The 21,714-nt window shown below is 31.5% G+C and overlaps 3 protein-coding genes across 4 annotated transcripts; all 3 read right to left on the bottom strand.

The window, feature by feature from the left end:
- Positions 1 to 872: 872 nt before the first annotated feature.
- Positions 873 to 9,515, bottom strand: LOC146904865 (anaphase-promoting complex subunit 2-like). 2 transcript variants are annotated; one of them, XR_015018066.1, is made up of 17 exons: positions 9,070 to 9,515; positions 8,874 to 8,963; positions 8,551 to 8,788; positions 7,760 to 8,052; positions 7,550 to 7,621; positions 7,183 to 7,427; positions 6,406 to 6,822; positions 6,094 to 6,295; positions 5,836 to 5,950; positions 5,638 to 5,720; positions 2,725 to 2,844; positions 2,484 to 2,572; positions 2,328 to 2,409; positions 1,676 to 1,867; positions 1,360 to 1,428; positions 1,093 to 1,273; positions 873 to 1,041 (listed from the first exon to the last, which is right to left on the bottom strand). XR_015018066.1 is itself a non-coding variant. In XM_085724395.1 (16 exons), the coding sequence occupies exons 1-16, from the start codon at positions 9,289 to 9,291 to the stop codon at positions 1,154 to 1,156; spliced, it is 2,649 nt and encodes an 882-aa protein (XP_085580521.1). In that variant the 5' UTR covers positions 9,292 to 9,465; the 3' UTR covers positions 873 to 1,153. The 2 variants fall into 2 exon arrangements, 1 of the variants encoding a protein (XP_085580521.1); XM_085724395.1 differs by having other exon boundaries at positions 873 to 1,273; positions 9,070 to 9,465.
- Positions 9,516 to 14,382: 4,867 nt separating this feature from the next.
- On the bottom strand, positions 14,383 to 20,185 carry TIF3H1 (translation initiation factor 3 subunit H1). Its single transcript, XM_085724390.1, has 12 exons — positions 20,054 to 20,185; positions 19,873 to 19,952; positions 18,852 to 18,968; positions 18,644 to 18,747; positions 18,469 to 18,535; positions 17,618 to 17,751; positions 17,484 to 17,532; positions 16,859 to 16,930; positions 16,676 to 16,777; positions 16,526 to 16,593; positions 14,978 to 15,130; positions 14,383 to 14,690 (listed from the first exon to the last, which is right to left on the bottom strand). Exons 1-12 carry the CDS (start codon positions 20,064 to 20,066, stop codon positions 14,630 to 14,632), a joined length of 1,020 nt encoding a protein of 339 aa, XP_085580516.1. The 5' UTR covers positions 20,067 to 20,185; the 3' UTR covers positions 14,383 to 14,629.
- Positions 20,186 to 20,499: 314 nt separating this feature from the next.
- On the bottom strand, positions 20,500 to 21,435 carry LOC146904863 (uncharacterized). Its single transcript, XM_085724394.1, has one exon. It carries the CDS (start codon positions 21,396 to 21,398, stop codon positions 20,643 to 20,645), a length of 756 nt encoding a protein of 251 aa, XP_085580520.1. The 5' UTR covers positions 21,399 to 21,435; the 3' UTR covers positions 20,500 to 20,642.
- Positions 21,436 to 21,714: the final 279 nt, after the last annotated feature.

Below are 21,714 nucleotides of genomic sequence, written 5' to 3'. Positions count from 1 at the left end.
TTTAACTAACAAAATGCACAATCAACGACTATTTTTAAAAAAATAAAATTACATTGAGACTTGTTATTTGTTATACATTTATGGACAAAAATGACTTTTTTTCCCTCATATGGACCTAAAAAATCATCTACACTATGTTTGGTTTGTAAAAGAATATGAAAAGAAAGAAAGTTAGGAGAAAGAAAAGGAATATAATAGAAAGTGTGATGAATTTTTAGTTATTTAGTGGGAGAGAAAGTGCAACTAAAGAAAGTTAAAAACTTTCTCTTCCTTGCTTGATTGTTGATTGGATAGATGTGAAGTTATATGAAATAAAATTGCTCTGGTTCCAAAAACTCGGACCTGCCCTTTTGTTGTTAGTGTGCTCCTTGGATTATAATGTGAATACTTGTCACTGTGAACTAATTGAAAATGAAAGACTGGATTATAAAGAACATAGTTGATGACAATGAAGTTGCAAGTTCTCATTGGAAAACTGAATTTGTTATTACATTGGATATGTTATGGCATGCTAGAAATCTTTGGGTTTTCGAAAGAAAGTTTCAACCACCTCAAGAGATTTTGAATAACATCAAGAGTTTCTTTAGAGGTGACGAGTAGCTTTCAAATTAATTTGTGTGTTTGTATCCAACTTGGAGTTGTGTTCAATTGTACACGCAGAGCAATTTTCATCGGTGTTGAATTTGCTTTAGACAAGGGCTGCCAACGAATTCTTGTTGAGTATGATTCTCAAGTTGTCGTGGGTTTAGTAAATAATAGGGGTCACTAATATCACTCTGGCGCATGGTATTTTGAACAAGAACAGATTTGGGCAACAACACATATGACAGCAAAAGTATCAGTAAATTGTTTCAGGAGCACAAGTTGCGGTCTATCAACAAATTGTCAGATCATAATCTGTTTATTAAAGTACAAAAGTATGATAACAACGATCAATGAAGACATGGATAGTCATCATGAATTCAATGATCGAAATTTGTACAGTGGGTTAAGGACTATACAAACAATTCAATGATTGAAATTTGTACAATGGGTTAAGGACTATGCAAACAAACAAAATGACAATTTCAAGATATTCATGTTCTGAAAAACATATGTCGCCTTTTTGCTTAAAACTTATGGCCAAAAGTATTATTTCAGTTCCATAAGCTCACTACTTTAGAATGTACATTCCATCCCGATGTTCTAACTTCTCCTCAGAGACTAGACCAGATAAAAAGCTTTGTAGTTGTTGGAGTGATTTGTCATAAGGGGGATCACCAATGCAAACCATCTGCGGTTATAAAAAGAATCACATAATTAATCTTGCTGATCATGTTTTGTCTCCAAACATTCATGAAGGTGTAAAACCATTCATACCTTGAGCATATTGTGAATGCGGTCTAATGTCATGCTACCGAGGTTTGTGAGCATCCCCAAGATAAATTTCTGCAGCAAGACAATGCATGTTAGATATCTTTATTTGCAAGAATTGCACATTCAATAGTGTTTCAACACTTAACATAAACGAGAAACTCGTGTGGCCCAATCCATCATCTTAACATATTGTGAAAACAAAGTTAGAGCAACATACAGATAGTGAAAAGGACTGCTTTTGAAAATATTAAAGCAAGTCACAAATATCAATTAAAAGTTACTACCGTTCAAACTTAACGAAAAACTTAATCTCATATACCTCATACACAGCCATCTCCTTCCGAAGTTGATTTTCTAATGAGGCCCCAAGTCGGTCTTCCTCCTCATCGTCTGCAAGAAGCTCATGAGCAATGCCACTGCCTCCTCCATTCTTACTTGTCTGAGCCATGTTTTCCATAACGGTGTACACATGGTCCGAGGAATCTTCCCCTGATGACTCTGCAATAACCCCCTGCGTACAAAAAAGACAGTCGCGAGTGAAGTTACATAGAATCCGTATTCAATTGAACAATGTAGCAATTACCCTATAATTTTAGAGTATATTATTTCAATGAAAAGGGTGCTCCTTTTATAGGAGAGAGTAAATAATCACACTCCATAAATTAAGGAGTGATTTTAGGAATAGAAAAAATAAACATAATCAATAGAAAAATAAACAGAATCAATATAAATAATTATAAAATATTTCAACAAACAGCAAGTCATGCCATTGAAAGATAAAATTGGTTCTACATAAATTAAAATTACCATCAACAACAATGTAAACTAACAAGAATTTTTGTTTTGGAAAATCCAACAGAAGTTTCCTGATTGAAAAAAGAGATAATAATTTGTCTCAAACTAAAAATAACCATGAGAGAAAAGTGTTTACTAACATCTAAAAGTATGACGAGAAAATTTATCAGGTTTACCTTGCTTATCCAAAAATTTATTCTCCTAATTAATACATCCACAGGTATTCCAATAGCAGCCGCAAGGTTTTTAGAGGTCCAACTGAAAGAAGAAACATAATATTACACTACAGTCAAAATAACTGGACTAAAGGTGTTGATGGATTGTGACGATACCTCGTTTGATCTTGAAATTTCATAATGATAGATGCAAGAACAGGGGCTACAGTGAATTGCATTATCCTATCTTCTAACTGCAACTCTAGCTATACCATTGGACATGACAAAATTAAGCAAAAAATAGAGGCAAAACTGTAAAAAGTGCGAAAGGGATAACACCACAAATCATATTCAACAAACTTGCTAAATATCGCTAGACAATGACATTTGGAAAAAATAAATAAATAAAAGTACTAACCTTGACAGTCCCAAGACTTTTTTTCCACTTAAGCTTACGGGGTGTTTTGATTTCACTAAATCTCTTCGCATAATCGGAGAGAAGCTGGTCAACAGGTTCAGGCAGGTTAAGGGGCACATCCTGTAATTATCTTCAAAGTCAATCATAGAACAGAAACAGCTTTGCAGGAAAACAATGCAATTGATAAAAGGCTTAAATATGGTATTGGTCCCTGCAAAATAGGTCAGTTTTGGTTTTAGTCCCTGCAAAATTTTTTTATAGTTTTTTGTCCCTGCAAAATAGGTCAGTTTTGGTTTTAGTCTCTGCAAAATTTTTTTATAGTTTTTGATCCCTGCAAAAATAGGTCAGTTTTGGTTTTAGTCCCTGCAATTTTTTTTTTATAGTTTTTGGTCCCTACAAAAATTCTCGAAAAATGAAAAATTAATAAAAAAATTAAAAAAATCAGGAAAAATGAAAAATTAATTAAAAAATATTAAAAAATTCTGGAAAATTGAAAAATTAATAAAAAAATTTAAAAAATAAAAAAAGTCTGGAAAAATGAAAAATTAATAAAAAAATTGAAAAATTCTGGAAAATTGAAAAATTAATAAAAAAATTAATAAAAATTAAAAAATTCTGGAAAAATGAAAAATTAATAAAAAATTGAAAAATTAATAAAAATGAGAAAAAAAATTAAAAAAATACTAAAAAAATTAAAAATTCTGGAAAACTTAATAAAAATAAAAAACGATTAAAAAATAAAATAATCTAATAAAATGAAAAATAATGCTAAATTCTGAAAAAATTCTAAATAAAATTTTAATGAAAAATAAAAATTCTGAAAAAATTCTGGAAAATATCTAAAAAATTTCGAAATTTTCGAAAAAAATTAAAAAGATTAATCATTTTTAAAAAAATGAAATTTTTGAAATTTTCATTAGTATTTTTCGAAATTTTGATTAGTATATATTCCAAATTCCCTTATTCTCGATTTATAAATACACAAAAGTTCCCGGTTTATAAATACACAAAAATTCCTGGAAAAAATACTAATGAAAATTTCGAAATTTCGAAAAATACACAAAAAACCTAAGCTCGGTTTATAAATACACATATTTTTTCCCTTATTCTCCGTTTATAAATACACAAAATTCCCGGAAATTTTTTTGGAAATAAATACACTGAAAAAACTTAAGCTCGACATATATACTAATGAAATTTTCCATAATTTTTATTAAAATTTCGAAAATTTTAATTAAAATTTCGAAAATTTCATTTTTCCAGAATTTTAATTTTTTTCAGAAAATTTCGAAATTTTATTTTTTCAGAATTTTTTAATCTTTTTATTTTTTTCAGAATTTATCATTATTTTTCATTTTATTAGATTATTTTATTTTTTTAATCATTTTTTATTTTTATTAATTTTTCCAGAATTTTTAAATTTTTTTCCTTATTTTTTTAATTTTTATTAATTTTTCAATTTTCCAGAATTTTTTAATATTTTTTTCAATTTTTTTTTTAGTTTTTCATTTTTCCAGATTTTTTAATTTTTTTATTAATTTTTCATTTTTCCAGAATTTTTTAATATTTTTTTTCAATTTTTTTATTAATTTTCCATTTTTGCAGAATTTTTTAATATTTTTTTAATATTTTATTAATTTTTCAATTTTCCAGAATTTTTTAATATTTTTTTCAATTTTTTTATTAATTTTTCATTTTTCCAGAATTTTTAAATTTTTTTATTAATTTTTCATTTTTCCGGAATTTTTTAATATTTTTGCTGGGGTCAGGGACTATTTCCAAAAACAAAAATTTTGCAGGGACTAAAACCAAAACTGACCTATTTTGCAGGGACCAAAAACTATAAAAAAAATTTGCAGGGACTAAAACCAAAACTGACCTATTTTGCAGGGATCAATACCATATTTAAGCCTTGATAAAAATATATTTTGGTTGGAAAATCATTTTATTGAAAAGACTAGACTATTATCATACTTCTAATTGAACTTGAAGAAAAGATAACTGATGTTATAACATACTAAAGCAAATTCTTGTTAGTTTGAAGAAACTCTGCATGAGTTTACATGGAATAACATTAAAGCAGAATTTAAAAAAAATAAATTGAAACTGTTTAGGCTTCTTTTAAAAGAAGCTATCAAAATTTTAAACCTGATTAGATGTGTTTCTACTTTTCTTTTCTGAAAGAGAAGTACAGGTACAGTGCAGCATCAACTTCTTGCATATACGAAGTGAGTAGTACGTTTACTTTCAAAAAATATACATTCGCCTCAACATAATGGACAATAGTAAAAACAAATGAGTGATGACCGTGTAAAAGACGTAAAGACGGAGGAATGAAACAAAAGTTTTCTCAAGTTTTGGATTAGAATTGCTTGTGACAAGGTAAGGATGAGTTGCCTAAAATGATTCGAATTTACAGACTAAAGTATCGAGAAACAGGAGGACCCTGAAATTTGAAATATATGGTAAGGGGATCAATTATAATCCCTACATCTCTGGTATAGAAGTCATTCTTATTAAACAAAAATCAGTAAGAAGAAAATCTAACTGCAGATTATGTATTGGTACTTTCATCAAAGAATTGATATTAATGAACCTAAGCATAAATACAGTCCGAGTAGTGAGAACTATAATCTGAATCAAAACATAAAAAAATCAATTTTTTACGATATCTGAAATTCAAAAATACAGGTTGAGTACTGCTAGCCAACGATGAGCGCATATAAGTAAGCAAAATCTAATTGCAGATTATGTATCGGCATTTTCATCTAAGAAATGATATTAATGAACTTAAGTATAATATGAAGGATGAGTAGTGAGAACTAAAATTTTAAACATAACATAAATACATCAATTTTTTCACAATATCTGAAATTCAAAAAAATGATCAATAAAATAATTTTATCTGCTGACCTGAATTGGAGGCCAGAAATTAGAAGATATGATAGTGGAAGCTATTTTATCCATGGATATTGCATTGTCTTCGACCTCCACGCCTAAGAGCGCATAGCCAAATTTTGGTGAAAAGGAATTGAAGCAAATAATAGTTAAAAATATATTTGGCAAATTGGCAATGATCACAAATAAGGGATATTTGAACTTTGAAATTACTTGTCCGTGGTGGCTGACTTATGGTAGCTTTGATGTTAGTGTTGACTCTCTTTGAGCCAATTAGATCATTGAGCATAATCTCACATTTTGTTAGGCTGCTCTCTCCGAAATGTATCTGCATAAACAAAGCATTAAACAGATGTTTAAATAGGAATATCAAAATCAAGAATGCCTACACACAAAAAAAGATAAAAGATAAAATATCAACAACATTTCAGTCAAACAAAACAGCAACATGAGATTTTTTTGTATAAGTACCTTAAGGAGTTCTAGAGTACGTATCTCTGAGTCAATATCATAATCAGATTTATTTAAAAGTTTCTCAGCAAGCATAGTGTGATATTCATGAACTAAGTGATCTTTTGAACCAATTATGCCAACAATCATCCCAAGCACGTCAACCTTCCTTTGGTTTCTGCTTCCCTTCGATGGATCGGCTTCCACAGGATCAGGTTGCCATCTGCTTGGAAAATCCCATTTAGAAGAAACATCAATTTAACAACCTGGCAGGTAGACAACATCAGAAGGAACAGAGAAAAATGTGAATCAAAATCCATTGTATAAATATACCGTGTGGCATTGATCCATGCTTGCCTATCATCAGTGTTAAAATCATCATCAATACCAAAATTTTCTTGAATTTCTTCATCTCTATTCAACTCTTCAAGAAGGCTATCTCCGGGATTTCCAGATGCACTTGAGTTCCCACTCGTCCCATCTGTCAGCATGGTCACTATGCATTTTATTGTATCTCTCCTTCCTCTTAAATAATCTCTTATTGGTTCACCGACTGCCTCAAGGAAAACACCTGCAGGATCTATTGTCCTTAGGGCTTTAATAGTCGAAACATATTGGTGTAATATATCATTGGTTGATGCGCCTGCAGTAAGAAGGCGATAACGCAGTGCAGAAATAAATGACTCTGCCAGCTTTGAATGTTGTCCGGTGGATTCAAGACAAAGTTTTAAGTCTTCAATTGCAGGAGAGCTTCAAGTATCATCAGAGAGAAAAGGAAATATAAATGCTCAGAAGACAGTGCATAAACAAATGAGATGATCTAGCAAAGAATTTGTTTGTTAAGTCGGTGCTTATTGTCGGAGTTCAAAATTTACTCAAGCCAAGTTAAACCATACAGCTGGATGAAGCTTAGTTTTATAATTAAGTTCAATTTTCATTGTCCAGTTTACAACCAAAACATCAATTTCAAAAGCACTAATCAAAGTATAGAAAAACCGTGGTTCTCCTTCTACTACTGCAGGAAGCTATACCCACTAAACACGTTTCCGCCAATGCGGTTGACAATGCCATTCAATTCAATAAGGAAAGCTGGTGATTACAGCAAACTACCTCTCAGGATAATCAACAATTATCTCAAACAATTTGGAAATCCTCAAATCTTGTAGTGTTTCGTAAGCAAAATATTCCAGCCGCAACTTCCATCTGACAAGACTTTCGGAGGGAGTATCAATTCCAGGACAACATGCTGATGGTTTTGGCGCCAAAGGTGATTTGAGACCTGATGAAGTAATTTCGTAACTAACAGAGTCGCCAAGATAGACAAGAAGGGCATGGACAAACTGGAGAGGAACAGCCTGAATGATTCCAGTTATAAGTATCGTATGTTAGATTCGTGAAAACATTGTTTATCTAAACAGGCTATAGCATAGGCACGCACACAATGTATATAGATACACAACATATACGTACTACAAACCTGTATCCAGCTTTGAATAGATTGTAAGACAGAACTCCTAAAATCATCTCCGGCTACATCATATATTTTTGCCTGAAATTCAGACAAATGAGTCAATGACACGCCCAAAGATTATGCTCAAACAGAGATAGTTGATAGGTGCAACATAAAATGGTAAGAGACTGAGGAAAACCAGAAGATCCATATTTTGAATTACATAAACATGCTCACCTTTAGTAGTAAGAATATAGCTGAAGCATAAGCATCTTCAGCCATAGAAGTAAATCCGAGACTTTTGAGATCAAGAACAACTTTTCCAATGCTCTTCACCATTTTACTGTTTTCTGAGAACCGACGGTCTCTGTAGCACTCATCAACATCCATGTCGCCATCCTTGTTGCATATTTTTCCTTTCTCATCTAAATCCATGTCATCCTTATTTTGAGATACATCATGAGCGAACTCACCATCCATGGTTCTATGTAACTCCTCCAACCTTCTTTTAAAATACCGATGCAATATAACTAATGGTAGAAAATGGAAAAAATATATAAGACCAATTAGAAAAAAATGAAGTGTTAAGCATGTAAAAAATATCTAAGAGGATTAGTACTGACAGTGTTGAAAATATAGTTTGTTAGACTTACTGGTTTGTTGCTATATAAGTCACAGATTAACTCATTAGTGCCATCTTTTGATTTTGCATCTCAATTCTACTACTATCAATACAAATACAATAAGCTTTTAAGTTTTTCTCTATCATTCATTTTCATGGATGTCATGTTTATTAACAGACAGAAAGGACGGTAACTATACTTCTAATACGCAAAACTTTCAAGCAAGTAGAATGTTTTGACCTATTATAGCAGAAGACAGCAAATTTCGATGTAAAACTAGGTATATTGTGAAAACCAAGAGCATCGTTGACATGATTATATACGAAAAATTGAAAGCTATAGATAGTATGAAATGGCAAGCTTTGATTTACATTAACATAAAACAACAATAAACCTGTTACGAACCATGGAAAACCCGCGGAAGTGTATTCATAAGCACGGAAGAGACAATCCATTGATACTTCGACGTGAGATACTTTGTTTCTGCCTCAAAATTATTATGCCTTCCCTCTTCTAACATTTGATCATTGAAAGATTGTAAAGCATGGACCAAAATTAACAAACACTTCTCCTGATATTGTTTCTCCAAAGAGATTTCTTCCAAAGCATTACACAACACACTCTCAATCTCATCCTCATCAATCTGTTTCATTTATTTAACACAAAAAATCAAGCATGTAATAACTACGAACCAAAATTTAAACTTAGGCTCGTAAACAAACACTCACATTGATATCATCATTCTTGTTCAAATTCAAACCAGCGTAAGGAACAAAATGCCGCCAAAATCTCGATGCCCCATTTCGCTCAAACGTTTCCTGCGGCCAAAGGTATCAATAAAAATTCAAACTTTATATACATTGTCAGTGTATAAATTTTTTACACATGCATACAAAATGTTAGATAAAATTCATACTAAGGAACCTCAAAGACATTGAGAAAGTGGTGAGTGAGGAGTGATTGGAGGGCGTGTTTGCAGAGGGTGTGAACGTGAGAAACAAATTCATCAGTGGCGAATGAGAGGTGATCGTGGAGAAGAAGAGATTGTGTGGCGTTACAGAATGCGTTGTAGCTTTCAAGGATTTCGTCAACTTCATATGAGGTCAGTTTGTCTAATTTCCCCATAGAGGAATCACAATCCTCCATCGCTGTAATCCTGCGTGTGGCACTGAAGTTGAAGTTCAAGTATTAAACAATTTATACGGGGTAATAGTGGTTAGTAAGAGGAATGATATTTATGCAACCAATTTTTGACAATTTGTGACAACCATTTTTCCATCTTCTTATTGGATAAAAATAATAGAAACAAAAAGAAGAAGTAAATGAATAAAACAAGTCTGACTATGAGAGGAAGTGTTGTTCCAAATGTTGTCAAAAAGTAGTTGTACAGACAGGGGCGGATCTTCTCAAGAGCCCATGGTAGCCATGGCTCCCCCCAGGTTTTGTATCTACTTATATATATAAGAAAGGAAATGTCCGGTGAATTTACCAATTTGCCCCTGGGAGGGGCATTTTGGTAATTCAATAATTGGAGGTGGGGTTTTTTTTTTTTTAGGTTTGGCCTATGAATTTCCATTTTTGCCCCTAACCAATTTTTTTTTTTTATTTTCTTATTTTTATATTTTTAATAACATTTAATTATTTTCCAATTTTTATATTTTTAACTATTTTTCAATTTTTCCTCCCAAATTCAATTGCTTCTACATTGCCGAATACAATATCAATTAAGAGAAGTTAGGCCGAATACAATATCAATTAAGTATTTACTAAAAAAAGTACTTTTTTTGAATGCATAAAATTGAATGGAATGAGCTTTGACCAGAAGCTGTTGAATGTTACTTTAAAAAACTACTTCTCGACAATTTATTTCACAAGCACCTCTTTTCAACTCACGCTGGGAACTTTTTCTTTATTTTTTAATATTATATTTCTATATGTTTTTTTCTTCCATTTAACTATATTTTTTTTAACCGTTCCATTAATTTTTTAAGGAGATTCCATTTAATTTTATTACCTTTTTTTTCAAAGGAATTTTATTATCTTTTTATCACTTATATATTTAATTTCAATATCGTTTAATCATCACAATCTCACAAATATTTTTATTCATGCTGTCATTTAATGATCCCAAATATTTTTATCTCCTTTCTTCAACCTCGCGAATATATACACACATTAACGTTTAGAGTAATATTTTATGTCCGTCTGTCTGTTTTTTTGTTACGCTAATGCATATAATTTTTTTAGTGTTGCTTGGTTGAGTGTTACCTCACCAATTTTTTTTAACTATTTTCCAATTTTTATATTTTTAAAACTTTTAACTATTTTACAATTTTTTATTTTTAACTATTTAAAACTAAGTTGATGGTTCATGGTTTTTAAGGTTTATATTTTGACATATTACAAGGATTCACAATTATCCGTCATTTTGCCATCTATCCTTTCAATGTAATCTTCCAGACTGAATATTACTAAGCATATGTGAAGAGATTGAATATTGCTCAGTTGATATTACTTTTTTGACGTCAAAGAGATTTTTTATTTTTTAACGGTCAAATTATTAATAACCAAGTTCCTACACAAGACGCTAAAGAGTTTAATGTGTTTCTTTCGTTCATTTTGTGTCATGTAAATATTGGTGTTAATCCCTATTTGGTAACTCTATGACAGTAGCGCTCACTTTTATAATTTTAACTAATATGTAATTTATGATGTTTTCTTGCTCTTGATAAAGCTTTCATAAATATTTTGATAAAGATTTATAATTTTTGTGCAATATTCATTAATTTGTTCATTTTTCCTTCGGAACAATTTTTTTACAAAATACGTTATTGAACCCCATGCCTTAGACCATGCATCACAAATATTTGGATTATGCGACCTTCATTCTCAAATTTACGAAGAATGGCAATATTTCGTAATTTGAACATCTCTCCTTTTAAAACAAGTTTTTAAAAGTGCGTATAATTCACATGAAAGGACTCGATACTAATTTGCAGTTAATATCTGCCTTTGTTGTAGATCATGTGAAATGATTTATATACGTTGAAACTGAAAGGCAAAATGATATAAATCAAGTAGAGAGGCATTCAACTATCTGTCTGATTCAGAAGTTTGTTCACCTGAAAGGACTGAATACTAAATTGCAGTTAATATCTACCTTTGTTGTAGATCATGTGAAAGGATTTATATACGTGATACTAAATTGCAGTTAATATCTGCCTTTGCTAGGGGTGGCAAAAATACCCATGCCCACGGGTACCCGTGGGTAAAATCCGTCACGGGTATGGAGCGGGTAGCTAAACTGGTATCCACAGGTATTTGACTACCCATTATTATATAGACACAGACACGGATTGGATTGTATTCATACCTACGGGTACTCATACCCGATAATAAATTAAGTAAATTACTAATATATCTTTATATATCATATCTTATTACTTAAAGTTGGTACCTTATTGAAGAAAATTTTACCGCCCACCTAAAAATCCTCAATAATAACCTGTTTTTATTTTAAATTTTTTTAATTCATCTTATTAAGTTCACCGTTTCCACTTCATTCATATCATAAAACATATAGATTATATAAGAATCATGAATTTTCTATGAATTATGTATGATTTATGAAATTTTGAGTGGATTATGTATGGATGTTTAAAAGTTGAAGTTTTTTGGTAATTAAAAAAAGTTATTATTTGTACCAAAAAATAAATAAATTCAAAACTTCATGGGTACCCATGGATACCTCAATACTCACGGGGCGGGCACGGGTATCATATTTATCCAACGGGGCGGGGACGGGTATCATATTATCCGTACCCATGGGTATCCATTGACATCCCTAGCCTTTGCTGTAGATAATGTGAAAAAATTTATATACGTTGAAGCTAAAACACAAAATGATATAAATTAGGTAGAGGCTTTCAGCTATCTATCTGATGCAGAAGTTTGTTCACCTGAAAGAACTGGATACTAAATTGCAGTTAATATCTGTCTTTGCTGTAGATCATGTGAAATGATTTATATATGTTGAAGCTGAAAGTCAAAATGATATAAATCAGGTAGCTTTGGTAATAGGGTTTTCATTGGTTTATAGATAGATATCAATTATTACTGGAAAAGTGTTTCTACCGCTGACAAAATATGTTTTCATTTGTTACTCATGATCAAACCATTTTGAAGATTTAATTTTGTAATCCGTAATGCAAGAGTACTCTAAATATTGTATTATGGTTTATAATTATCTGTCATTTCGCAATCTATCCTTCCAATATAATATTTTGTCAAATACGTTACTGAACCCCCGTGCGAAGCACGGGTTTGTAACTAGTTTATACTATATTAGTCACAAATTGTATGGTATTTCACTAGTGTCGCAGTGGAAACTGAAGGAGAATTGGTTGAAGAGATCATGGGTTCGATTCCATTTGATTTGTCTCCTTTTTCTGCATATTTACTTTCTGCATATTTTGTCTCATTTGATTTGTATCGTGGGTTCGATTCCATTTGATTTGTCTCCTTTTTCTGCATATTTACTATGCATTTTTTGTCTCATTTGATTTGTCTCCTTTTTCTGCATATTTACTATGCATTTTTATTTTTAGGGTTAAATATGTTTTTTGTCCCTATAAATATAACAACTTTTCGTTTTAGTCTCTCTAAAATGATTTGTCTCCTTTTTCTGCATATTTACTATGCATTTTTATTTTGTCTCATTTGATTTGTCTCCTTTTTCTGCATATTTACTATGCATTTTTATTTTTAGGGTTAAATATGTTTTTTGTCCCTATAAATATAACAACTTTTCGTTTTAGTCTCTCTAAAATTTTCAATCACTACTTTTGGACCCTATTTTTAAGTTAATTTTTGTATTTTTTAATGAAATTGTGCAGAAATGTGTAGAATATTGTAAAAAAAATTCCCCCAAAAAATTAGAATTTTTTAACAAAACATAAATTAATTATGAATTTTTAACCGTCAAACATATAAAAATTCATATTAAATTCATGTTTTGTTAAAAAATTCTAATTATTTTTGGGGGAGATTCTTATAATATTATGAATTTTTCTGCAAAATTTTATTCAAAAATATGTATTCTACATATGAGTTTACTTTAAAAGAGGGACCAAAAGTGAAAATGGAAAATTTTATATGGACTAAAAGTTGAAGGAAAATTTTAGAGGGATTAAAACAAAAAGTTGGTATATTTATAGGGACCAAAAACATATTTAACCCTTATTTTTATTCACAAAAAATTACTTGGCAGGGAAGTACTCGAACACTACTGATCTTGAGGTGGTTTGGTGCCTTGAGAACGAGAACCACTGCAACACATACCAATTTCTGTTTATTTTATGAAACAACTTGTATATATAAGTTACAATTATTTGGCTCCCCCCACATTTTTAGTCAAGATCCGCCACTGTGTACAGATATCATTTCTCTTTTGATAATGGGTAACAAATGACCACGATAGTTTTTCAATGTATAAAAATTCGTCCATTATTATGCCCTATGTTAGTCAAAATAGTCATTGAAGTTAAAATAATTATGCACTATGTTAGTCAAAATAGTCATTAAAATTAAAATAGTCTTTCAATGCTAACATTTACTCTTTTTATTATATAAGGATTGATATGATAGTAAGTATATTAAAAGATTAGTATGACAATATTAACGAAATATTTTAATGTAAAAGACTATTTTAACCAACATAATGCACAATTAAAGACTATTTTAATATTTTAATTCATTCAGAGACTATTGTGAAGGATATCTATTACCCCATTTATACCCGAATTTGGTTCGGCTAGTTAAATAAAAACCATAAATCGAACTGAATTGCGCAGTTGAGTGATTATTGGTTAGGCCGAATACAACTAAATCAAATGTTTGCCATCTTCACTTCAAAACCGTTCAATTTGCAGCATTTGATTGAATTGATTCGGTTTTAAACACTCATTGGTGTATTTCTAGATGTTGGAGTTTTGCCTTGGGGTTTTCGATTGTATAAATATGATCTTTTACTGGCTCTATAGGATAACTTTCTCAGTAAAATAAAAGTGGGAATTTGTTTTTCTGGTATCATTCAAAAAAATGTTCAACCGTTATTACGTAAATTCAAGCTTATATCATACATAAAAAAGACTTTTGGGACCAAGCGTGAAAAGAACAAAAGGATTATTCATGAAGAAAAAAGTGTGGATGTGTTTGATTAATAATGAAACCCAACTATTGAAGATTGTAGATCAAGAAAATCAATTAACTAGCAAAAGGTAGCACTACACGTATCCTCTCTAAATAACAGATTACACTGCTTACAATTGAAGAGTTTAAAAAACAAAATTGAAAAAAACAAAAATTACTTAGCCTTGAAACAATAATCCTCTATTGTGCACCATAATATTCTCATCCATATGGGAGAAGATATTACATCATCAATACATAGCATGCATCAGAGTTACAAACATAAATTGCGTTTTTAATCCTCCTCATGCAAAGCCTTCAGCAAATAGAGTCTGTTAAAGCTTTGCCCAGCAACCCTGCAGATCATCAAGAGAAATGTGCAACCATGAATAGGTAGTTTTTGGCTAGAGAAAGGATATATATATATACCATTATTAAGGGTAACACCAGAAAGTTCTAATCAGGTTTTAAAAACTGAACCGGACATTCAATTAATTCAACCTTGAACCAGACTTTACTATGGTTTGGTTATTTTAGTGATTCAATTGTGGTTCCCTTCTGGTTCAAGTGATTTAAGAGTATCCTTTGCTTCACATAGTTGGAAATTAAAGAACTTGGTCACCATCAAAATCTAAAAACATACCCATTGATTTGGTTGCAATAGTTGGAAATTTGATTTGTTATGAGGAAACTCTCAAGTCGTGATGGTTCGGCCAGCGGCTTGAAAATGGGGTTTGCAGGATCTTCCTCGGGTAAAGGCTCTTCCCCAGCAGCTCTGCGTGCCATGTTATCGGCCCTGTAATAACAAAAACCGAAACCATAATAGACTGAACTAATTGAGGACAAGGATTAGATAACTATTGCAACTGTCACATTTGTTTATAAAATAAAAGGCCATACAAAAGAAAAATGCAATAAGAAAGTTATCTGCATAAAAAGTCGTGTTCATTTCTTTGTAGTTAGCTTGTATTCGATCCACACAGTCAATATTGTGAAGATCGAAATTCATTGGATTAACTTAATCTTCAGTTGAAATTTTTTTGTCCAGTTGAAACTTCAAACAATGGCAACTTGATGGACAAAATTTAAGTGGAAAAACAGAGCACATGGCAGGAGTAGATGGACAGAGTTTTTAGCTGAAAACTCCTGGCCATGATTTGACAATCTTCAGAGGGCAATGGGTCGGATGGGTATGTCACTATGTCTTTTTAACTTTTTCCACCCAAAATCCTAATATACATCACACCCGCATCTTCAAAATTTTCACTGCTTAAGGGCATTTGGGGTGCTTAGATTTCCACAACTGCGACCCAAAAGTGTGCGACAAACCGCAAATTTCAGCACAATGAGATGGTGCCTAGATACCAGCCACATGACACGAAGACACAATTGCATCACTGTCGTTTGCTATTCACCACTCTGGACAGAACATGCTACAGACTTGTAAAACATACCCACAGGTGGTGCTATTAAGCCCTGACCATAGGAACACACACTCTCCAATCTCAGCATCCTTTTCACCAGGTAAATTTTCGTGTAAATCTTGATCCTTAACGTTTAGTCCAAATTTCTAGCATACTCCTAACATAGTAACTTCGTCTACTCAATAGCCTAGATAATAGAGCTCCTACAACGCTTTTCAAAAAACTAAAATAAAGCTCCTTTATCTTCGAACCATCTAAATTTGCTAAATCAAACAACAAAATTGTAGTACAAAATTGACAAAGGTCCCAAAAATATAATTACAATCCTTCCATCATAGAAGTATCGTCACAAAATTTTGATGAAAATGATTAAATTGATGACCCAATTGAATTTATGACATGAAAAATGAAGTATGCATAGCTTGTGGAACAAAAAGAGCACCCACTAAAATCAACCATAGCAAACACCACAACGGATGAATCCATCATATTGAAACCTATCTACCAAGAGAACGAATGCAAAACCCAGCTGATTTAGCATTCTGATACACGGGTTCAACTTAAATTCCCTAGCCTACCGAGTGGTCACAATGAATACAGAATCATGACTAATTGTAAATGTATCTGTTCAAACATGCTAAATTGTATTTTCAAATCACAGAAGATTATGTGTTAACGTATGGAATCTAACCTTACAATAAAAAAATAATGGATTTATAAGTTAGATATTAGAACAAGCAATAGTTCTAGTACAGACAAAATCATACCTTCTCTTCTGAAGCCATGCTTGCTGCTGAGCCTGCTGACGAGACAAGCTCCGGTAATGGAATTGAAACTGAAATAGAAGATACTTCATCAAAAATTTATTCGAAAATTAGAAATAAAGAATCCCCAACTAAATGAAAATCTAAACAAACCTTTTGTTGTTCAATGGACAAGTCATCCATGCATTCAATCAAAAATTCCATATTTCTCTCCATTAGTGAACTGGTTGATAATTGCAGACGATCAAAATCACACTGCAATGACAAAACAGCATATGAAAACACAAACTAAATTTAAAATAGACAAAGGAATCTCTGCAAAATATTGTAGTTTACCTGGGTGACTGGAGTATCAGGTTCCAGCTCGGTCATAAAAGCACTGATAAGGGCAGAATTTGAAACTTTGATCTGATTTATAAATATACAGGAAAAATGATAAGCAGTTCAGAATTAAATAGGAAGTGGCCAAGATTATAGTCTAGTTGACATTATTAGCAGTCACATGTACAGTTCATTCTTAATTGATGCATTAACAAATATGACCAAGATTCTTATACTGCAATCCACCATGATGAATGTGTTTTGATCATTTCATATGTTCATCAGCTTAATAAAATGATTTAGAAACGCCTACACATTCTAAATTTCAACAATTAAATAAAATAAAAATTTATCAATAGAAAAATTATTTGGCCAAGATTACAGTCTAGTTGACATTATTAGCAGTCGCATGTACAGTTCATTTTAATTGATGCATTAACAAATGTGACCAAGATTCTTATACTACAATCCACCATGATGAATGTGTTTTGATCACTTTATATTTTCATCGGCTAAATAAAATGATTTAGAAATGCGTAGACATTATAAATTTAAACAATTAAATACAGTACAAATTTATCAATAGAAAGATTATTTGATCAAATACTCAAAGGTTACAGCAAAGTTCCAGAGCGCTTACGGGAATTTCCTCGAAGATGTCCACCCATGATAAGTTCTTCTCCCTCAATCTATTATTTCATATGACAGAAAATTAATAAAGCAAATCATTCAACTTAAAGAAAAGATTTACATCTTCCAGAAGAAAACACATACTTCTCGCCAGTAAAATTATTGCTGCGATACAGTTCCATGAATGAGTCTGAAAGCTTCAACGCCTTTAGAGCTAGGACCCCTTGATCAGCCCTTGATGGGTCATATATTATGCAAACACAGCGTCTAATATTCTCCTGAAAAAACATTAATAGTTTGACAGAAACAGTCATTTGCCAGATTATTAAATCGTTAAAAAATTACTTCAGCAAGAACTGCATCCCATATGACAAAATCACCGTTGTCACACATTTATGAATATGATAAACTTTAACAACAACAAAAAAAGAGAGCGAGAAAACCTAGGCAGCGGAAGCAGCATAAATTCTCATCATCTAGTTATTATGCACAAGCATACTTTTGTTCATATAACTATCTATTCTTATCAACTTCCTACATTTTCACTGGCACAAATTTCTGCCTCGGAACAATGCAAAAAGCACGTGTAAAATTATCAGTTAATCGTTAAAGGCAACTTTCATCCAACGAACAATGCTAACATCTGATTGTATCGATCACAAATGACACACATCCTCAATATCATGATAAGTAGCCAATCAAATGGTATAATCTTTTGTGGTGCATACCACATATTTGTTTGGCCTTTTGGACATTCTTAAATTAAAGTTTCACAGATATTATGCAACATACTGCAATAACCTTTCAGTAATGGCTCATCTGACCAAGATTGAATAACTTAAAAGCGTAAAGAAAGAATATATTCAGTACATTCACATTAAATAGTAAATTACAGGAGCATTTAGTTTCCACAATAACATATAACTATACAAATCCACAAAACTCTGGCTTTAAGTGAAAAATATGCAAAAAAATTATACATCAAGAACTATTACCTGGTAATTCATAAAGGTTTCAATCAGCTCCACAGTTTGATAGGAGCCAAGCAGTGTAGACTGGTACCTAGATTCAGAGAATTATCCATCATGTTAGATAAGTGATTACAAATAACACATTGAAATTTGAACCAAATCATACATATGTAAGTGGTACTACTTAAATTATACATACCATCCAACGGTATTATTGTCCACATTGACCTCTCTCAAGCACCTCATCATTTCAAGCTGGTAATTGGCACCATCAGCTTCAATTTCCTCATCCTCTTCCCTCATCTGCAAATTTTTGAAATAGATATGATGAAAACTTAATGAGTCAATGTTAGCTAATTTTGTAATTGAGAAACAAAATAAACGAATAAAAAGAAGGGATACCATACCGGAAAAGGGAAGCAGTTAGTAACTTCAAGAACACTGCCAACATCCAATCCAAGAAGTTGTCCAGTGACTAAAGAAGGTGAGTGATCCTTACAATGCTTAATTATCTTCAGGATGACCTGTTAAACAAAAGATAACACCATCAGGACCAGAATGGTTTGAGAATTATCTTCATAACACAAACTAATTGAATAATTCCTTGCAACATGAGGCCATTCTTCAAATACTTTACAAACCTACAAGGCTACATGACTGGGACCTGTTTGGATTGACTTATTAGAGTTTATCTATTGGCATAAGCATTTGTGAGATTGTTTGAGTGAGCTTATGAAAACAACTGTCATGACATGTCCATAAGTTGTTTTCAGCTTATTTCCATAGGCTCTCTCTAATAGCTTACGAAAACAGTTTAACTTTATTTCATCTTTTTGTTATAGAATTAGGCCCTGTTTGGTTTGAGCTTATTTTGAGCTTATGAAAAATAGATTATGTAAATAAATAAACTTTTATTTTAATTTATAAGCTCTTGCTAATGAAAATTGTATCTTCATACACAGTTTTTTCATAAACTACCTTAAAAACTTATAAATAATACAAAAAAACATATTTATTTGCATAAGCTATTTTATATAAGCTCTAAAATAAGCTAATCCAAACGGGCCCTTAGCTTACACATATAAGTGCTTACTTAAGTTATTTAACCAAACATGGTAATGACCTAACATAAACCAGGAGAGAGGTACATACAAACCTACGACAATGTTAAATGTTACTTATGTATTGCAATTTACAAAATCCTATATCATTTTTAAGAAAACAAAGAGTCCTTAAAATATGAAATTACAAAGCAAGAAAAATGTAGATAACCCAGATGCAAAATCAAACAGAGACCCATAATTCCAAACAATAAAACCCATCAAAACCCCAAATAAAGACAACATTTTTCACAATTTTGATAACAATATATAATTGTGCATCAGTATAAATTAAGCAATTAAAGAGTACAAAGAGTAGAATCAATACCAATCCTTCCATCTGAACAACTCTAAGAGGAGTTGCAACCTCTTCCGATGCAACAGCTTGAAGAAAAGACCTAGTTGCAGCTGCGAAAAACGAATCAACAATGGAATCAAATTATTGAAGAGAAAAAATTGAAAAAATAATCGAAAATTAGATTAAAAAATGGATATTATTGTGAGATTACTTGTAGTAGCCATGATTGGAATCTGAAGCGGAGAAGTCGCTGTGAAAATCGATAGAGAATGAGGAAAATGAGTCGGAAGTTGCAGGAAGAAGAAACCCTAACGCCGGAGAAAGAGAGGAGTTTTTGGTGAGTGGTGTATTGGGCTCAAATAACCCACTAATAAAACCCAAAAAAGGATCTTATTTTGTACTGACTCTTGTTTTTGTTTTTTTATGCGTCTAAACAACGTATATTTATAGTTGAAGTTAAATATCTTTTTATTCCTTACATTTTGCGTCCAATTTAAGAATAGTCCCTACATTTTATTAAATGTTTTTAAAATCTTTGTCTCTTCTGTTAATTCTCTAACGGAATGCTTGTGTGACGTTTAGTGAGTCTCAATTATTGTAAGGTTAAATATGATTTTGGTCCTACATTTTGCGTGACTTTAAAAAATAGTCGTTGCATTTTAATAAATGTTTTTAAAATCCCTAAAATAATAAGGATTATTCTTAATTATATTTAATCGATCATGATAAAAAAAAAATAAAAAATCCACATTAAGTTTAGTCTACTTAAAATCCATGTTGACTAACCGGAGATCACAAACTCAAATAATACTAGTTTTAGCATAGCCTAAAAACTCTCCACTCATACACTTATCTAATTCTTCCTTGAGCTTTTCAATTATCATGTCCTTTTCATTTATAATCCCCAAGAGCCTAATATTCTCATCTTTAAGTGCCTCAAATTGACACACTATCCCTTCAATTTGAGCTTCAATAGCTTCATCACTTAACTCAAACACACTCTCCACCACTCTAATCACACGCCATAAACTCACCACAACCAATAAACCACCACCTCTCTTCTCCAAAAACACTTCCATAATTAATGCACCAATAGCCACAATACCATCCACAACATATCCTGGATGCTTGAAAAATGAAAACCCTAACCCTACTAATAAAGCAATTATCTTCATTGAAATAATACTCAAAATACCAATTCCAATCCAATGGAAATATAATTCTTCTACTATGTTTATTTTTTGTTCACATGAAACTAGAGAGGAAGATAGTTCAAGAATTGTGATGATGAGGTCTATAGTGAGCAATAAAATTGATAACACACGAATCATTGTTGATTCTAGAAAATTTGCCAAATGAATACGCCATGATGCTCTATTATTCAATAAATCTTGTTGGTTTGATGTGGTAAAAAGAAACAACCATCTTTGCCTTCTCTTCCATGATTTTATAAGATTTTGAATTGATGAATCTAATATTTGCATAGAAAAATAATTTGTGGGGGCTTGTATTTGATTGGTTTGTGAGGACACATGAATGGATTTCAAGGTGTTCATTGATATGAGAAATGTGATGGATGTAAATTTTGGTGATATGAGTTTCAAGTTTCATGATTTTAATATAAGAGAATGTTGGTTATAATTTGTGACGTAGGGGATGTGATATATGTGCTAGTGAAGTGCAAGTAAGCTTTGAAGGTTTTGCATGCTTTAGCTTTAGGGTTACGTTGAAAGGTATATTAATTAATTTCTGTTATTGCTTTTGTCATTGAGAATGTCTTGACTTAAGAAATTACGCAATATTCATTTCCTCCACATACTTGAGTAGCTCGAAGACAAGATACCAAAACCCAGCAAGATCATATGCAACAAA

This window comes from Medicago sativa, chromosome 7 (assembly GCF_051527215.1).
Source record: "Medicago sativa cultivar Bolivia chromosome 7, Bolivia_mono, whole genome shotgun sequence".
Classification (NCBI taxonomy): Eukaryota; Viridiplantae; Streptophyta; class Magnoliopsida; order Fabales; family Fabaceae; genus Medicago; species Medicago sativa.
This window is presented reverse-complemented; position numbering and strand designations above follow the sequence as displayed.

What these genes read in the sequence shown, in the direction of transcription:
- LOC146904865 (XM_085724395.1), bottom strand. Translation starts at nt 9,291, where the DNA reads ATGGAGGATTGTGATTCCTCTATGGGGAAATTAGACAAACTGACCTCA. An exon ending in ACTTTCTCAATGTCTTTGAG is followed by an intron (nt 8,964 to 9,069) that starts GTTCCTTAGTAT and finishes CTTTGGCCGCAG; the next exon opens with GAAACGTTTGAGCGAAATGG. An exon ending in AAAGTCTTGGGACTGTCAAG is followed by an intron (nt 2,573 to 2,724) that starts GTTAGTACTTTT and finishes CCAATGGTATAG; the next exon opens with CTAGAGTTGCAGTTAGAAGA.
- TIF3H1 (XM_085724390.1), bottom strand. An exon ending in GACAATAATACCGTTGGATG is followed by an intron (nt 18,536 to 18,643) that starts GTATGTATAATT and finishes CTCTGAATCTAG; the next exon opens with GTACCAGTCTACACTGCTTG. An exon ending in GCATGGCTTCAGAAGAGAAG is followed by an intron (nt 15,131 to 16,525) that starts GTATGATTTTGT and finishes TTGTTATTACAG; the next exon opens with GGCCGATAACATGGCACGCA.
- LOC146904863 (XM_085724394.1), bottom strand. Translation starts at nt 21,398, where the DNA reads ATGAACACCTTGAAATCCATTCATGTGTCCTCACAAACCAATCAAATA.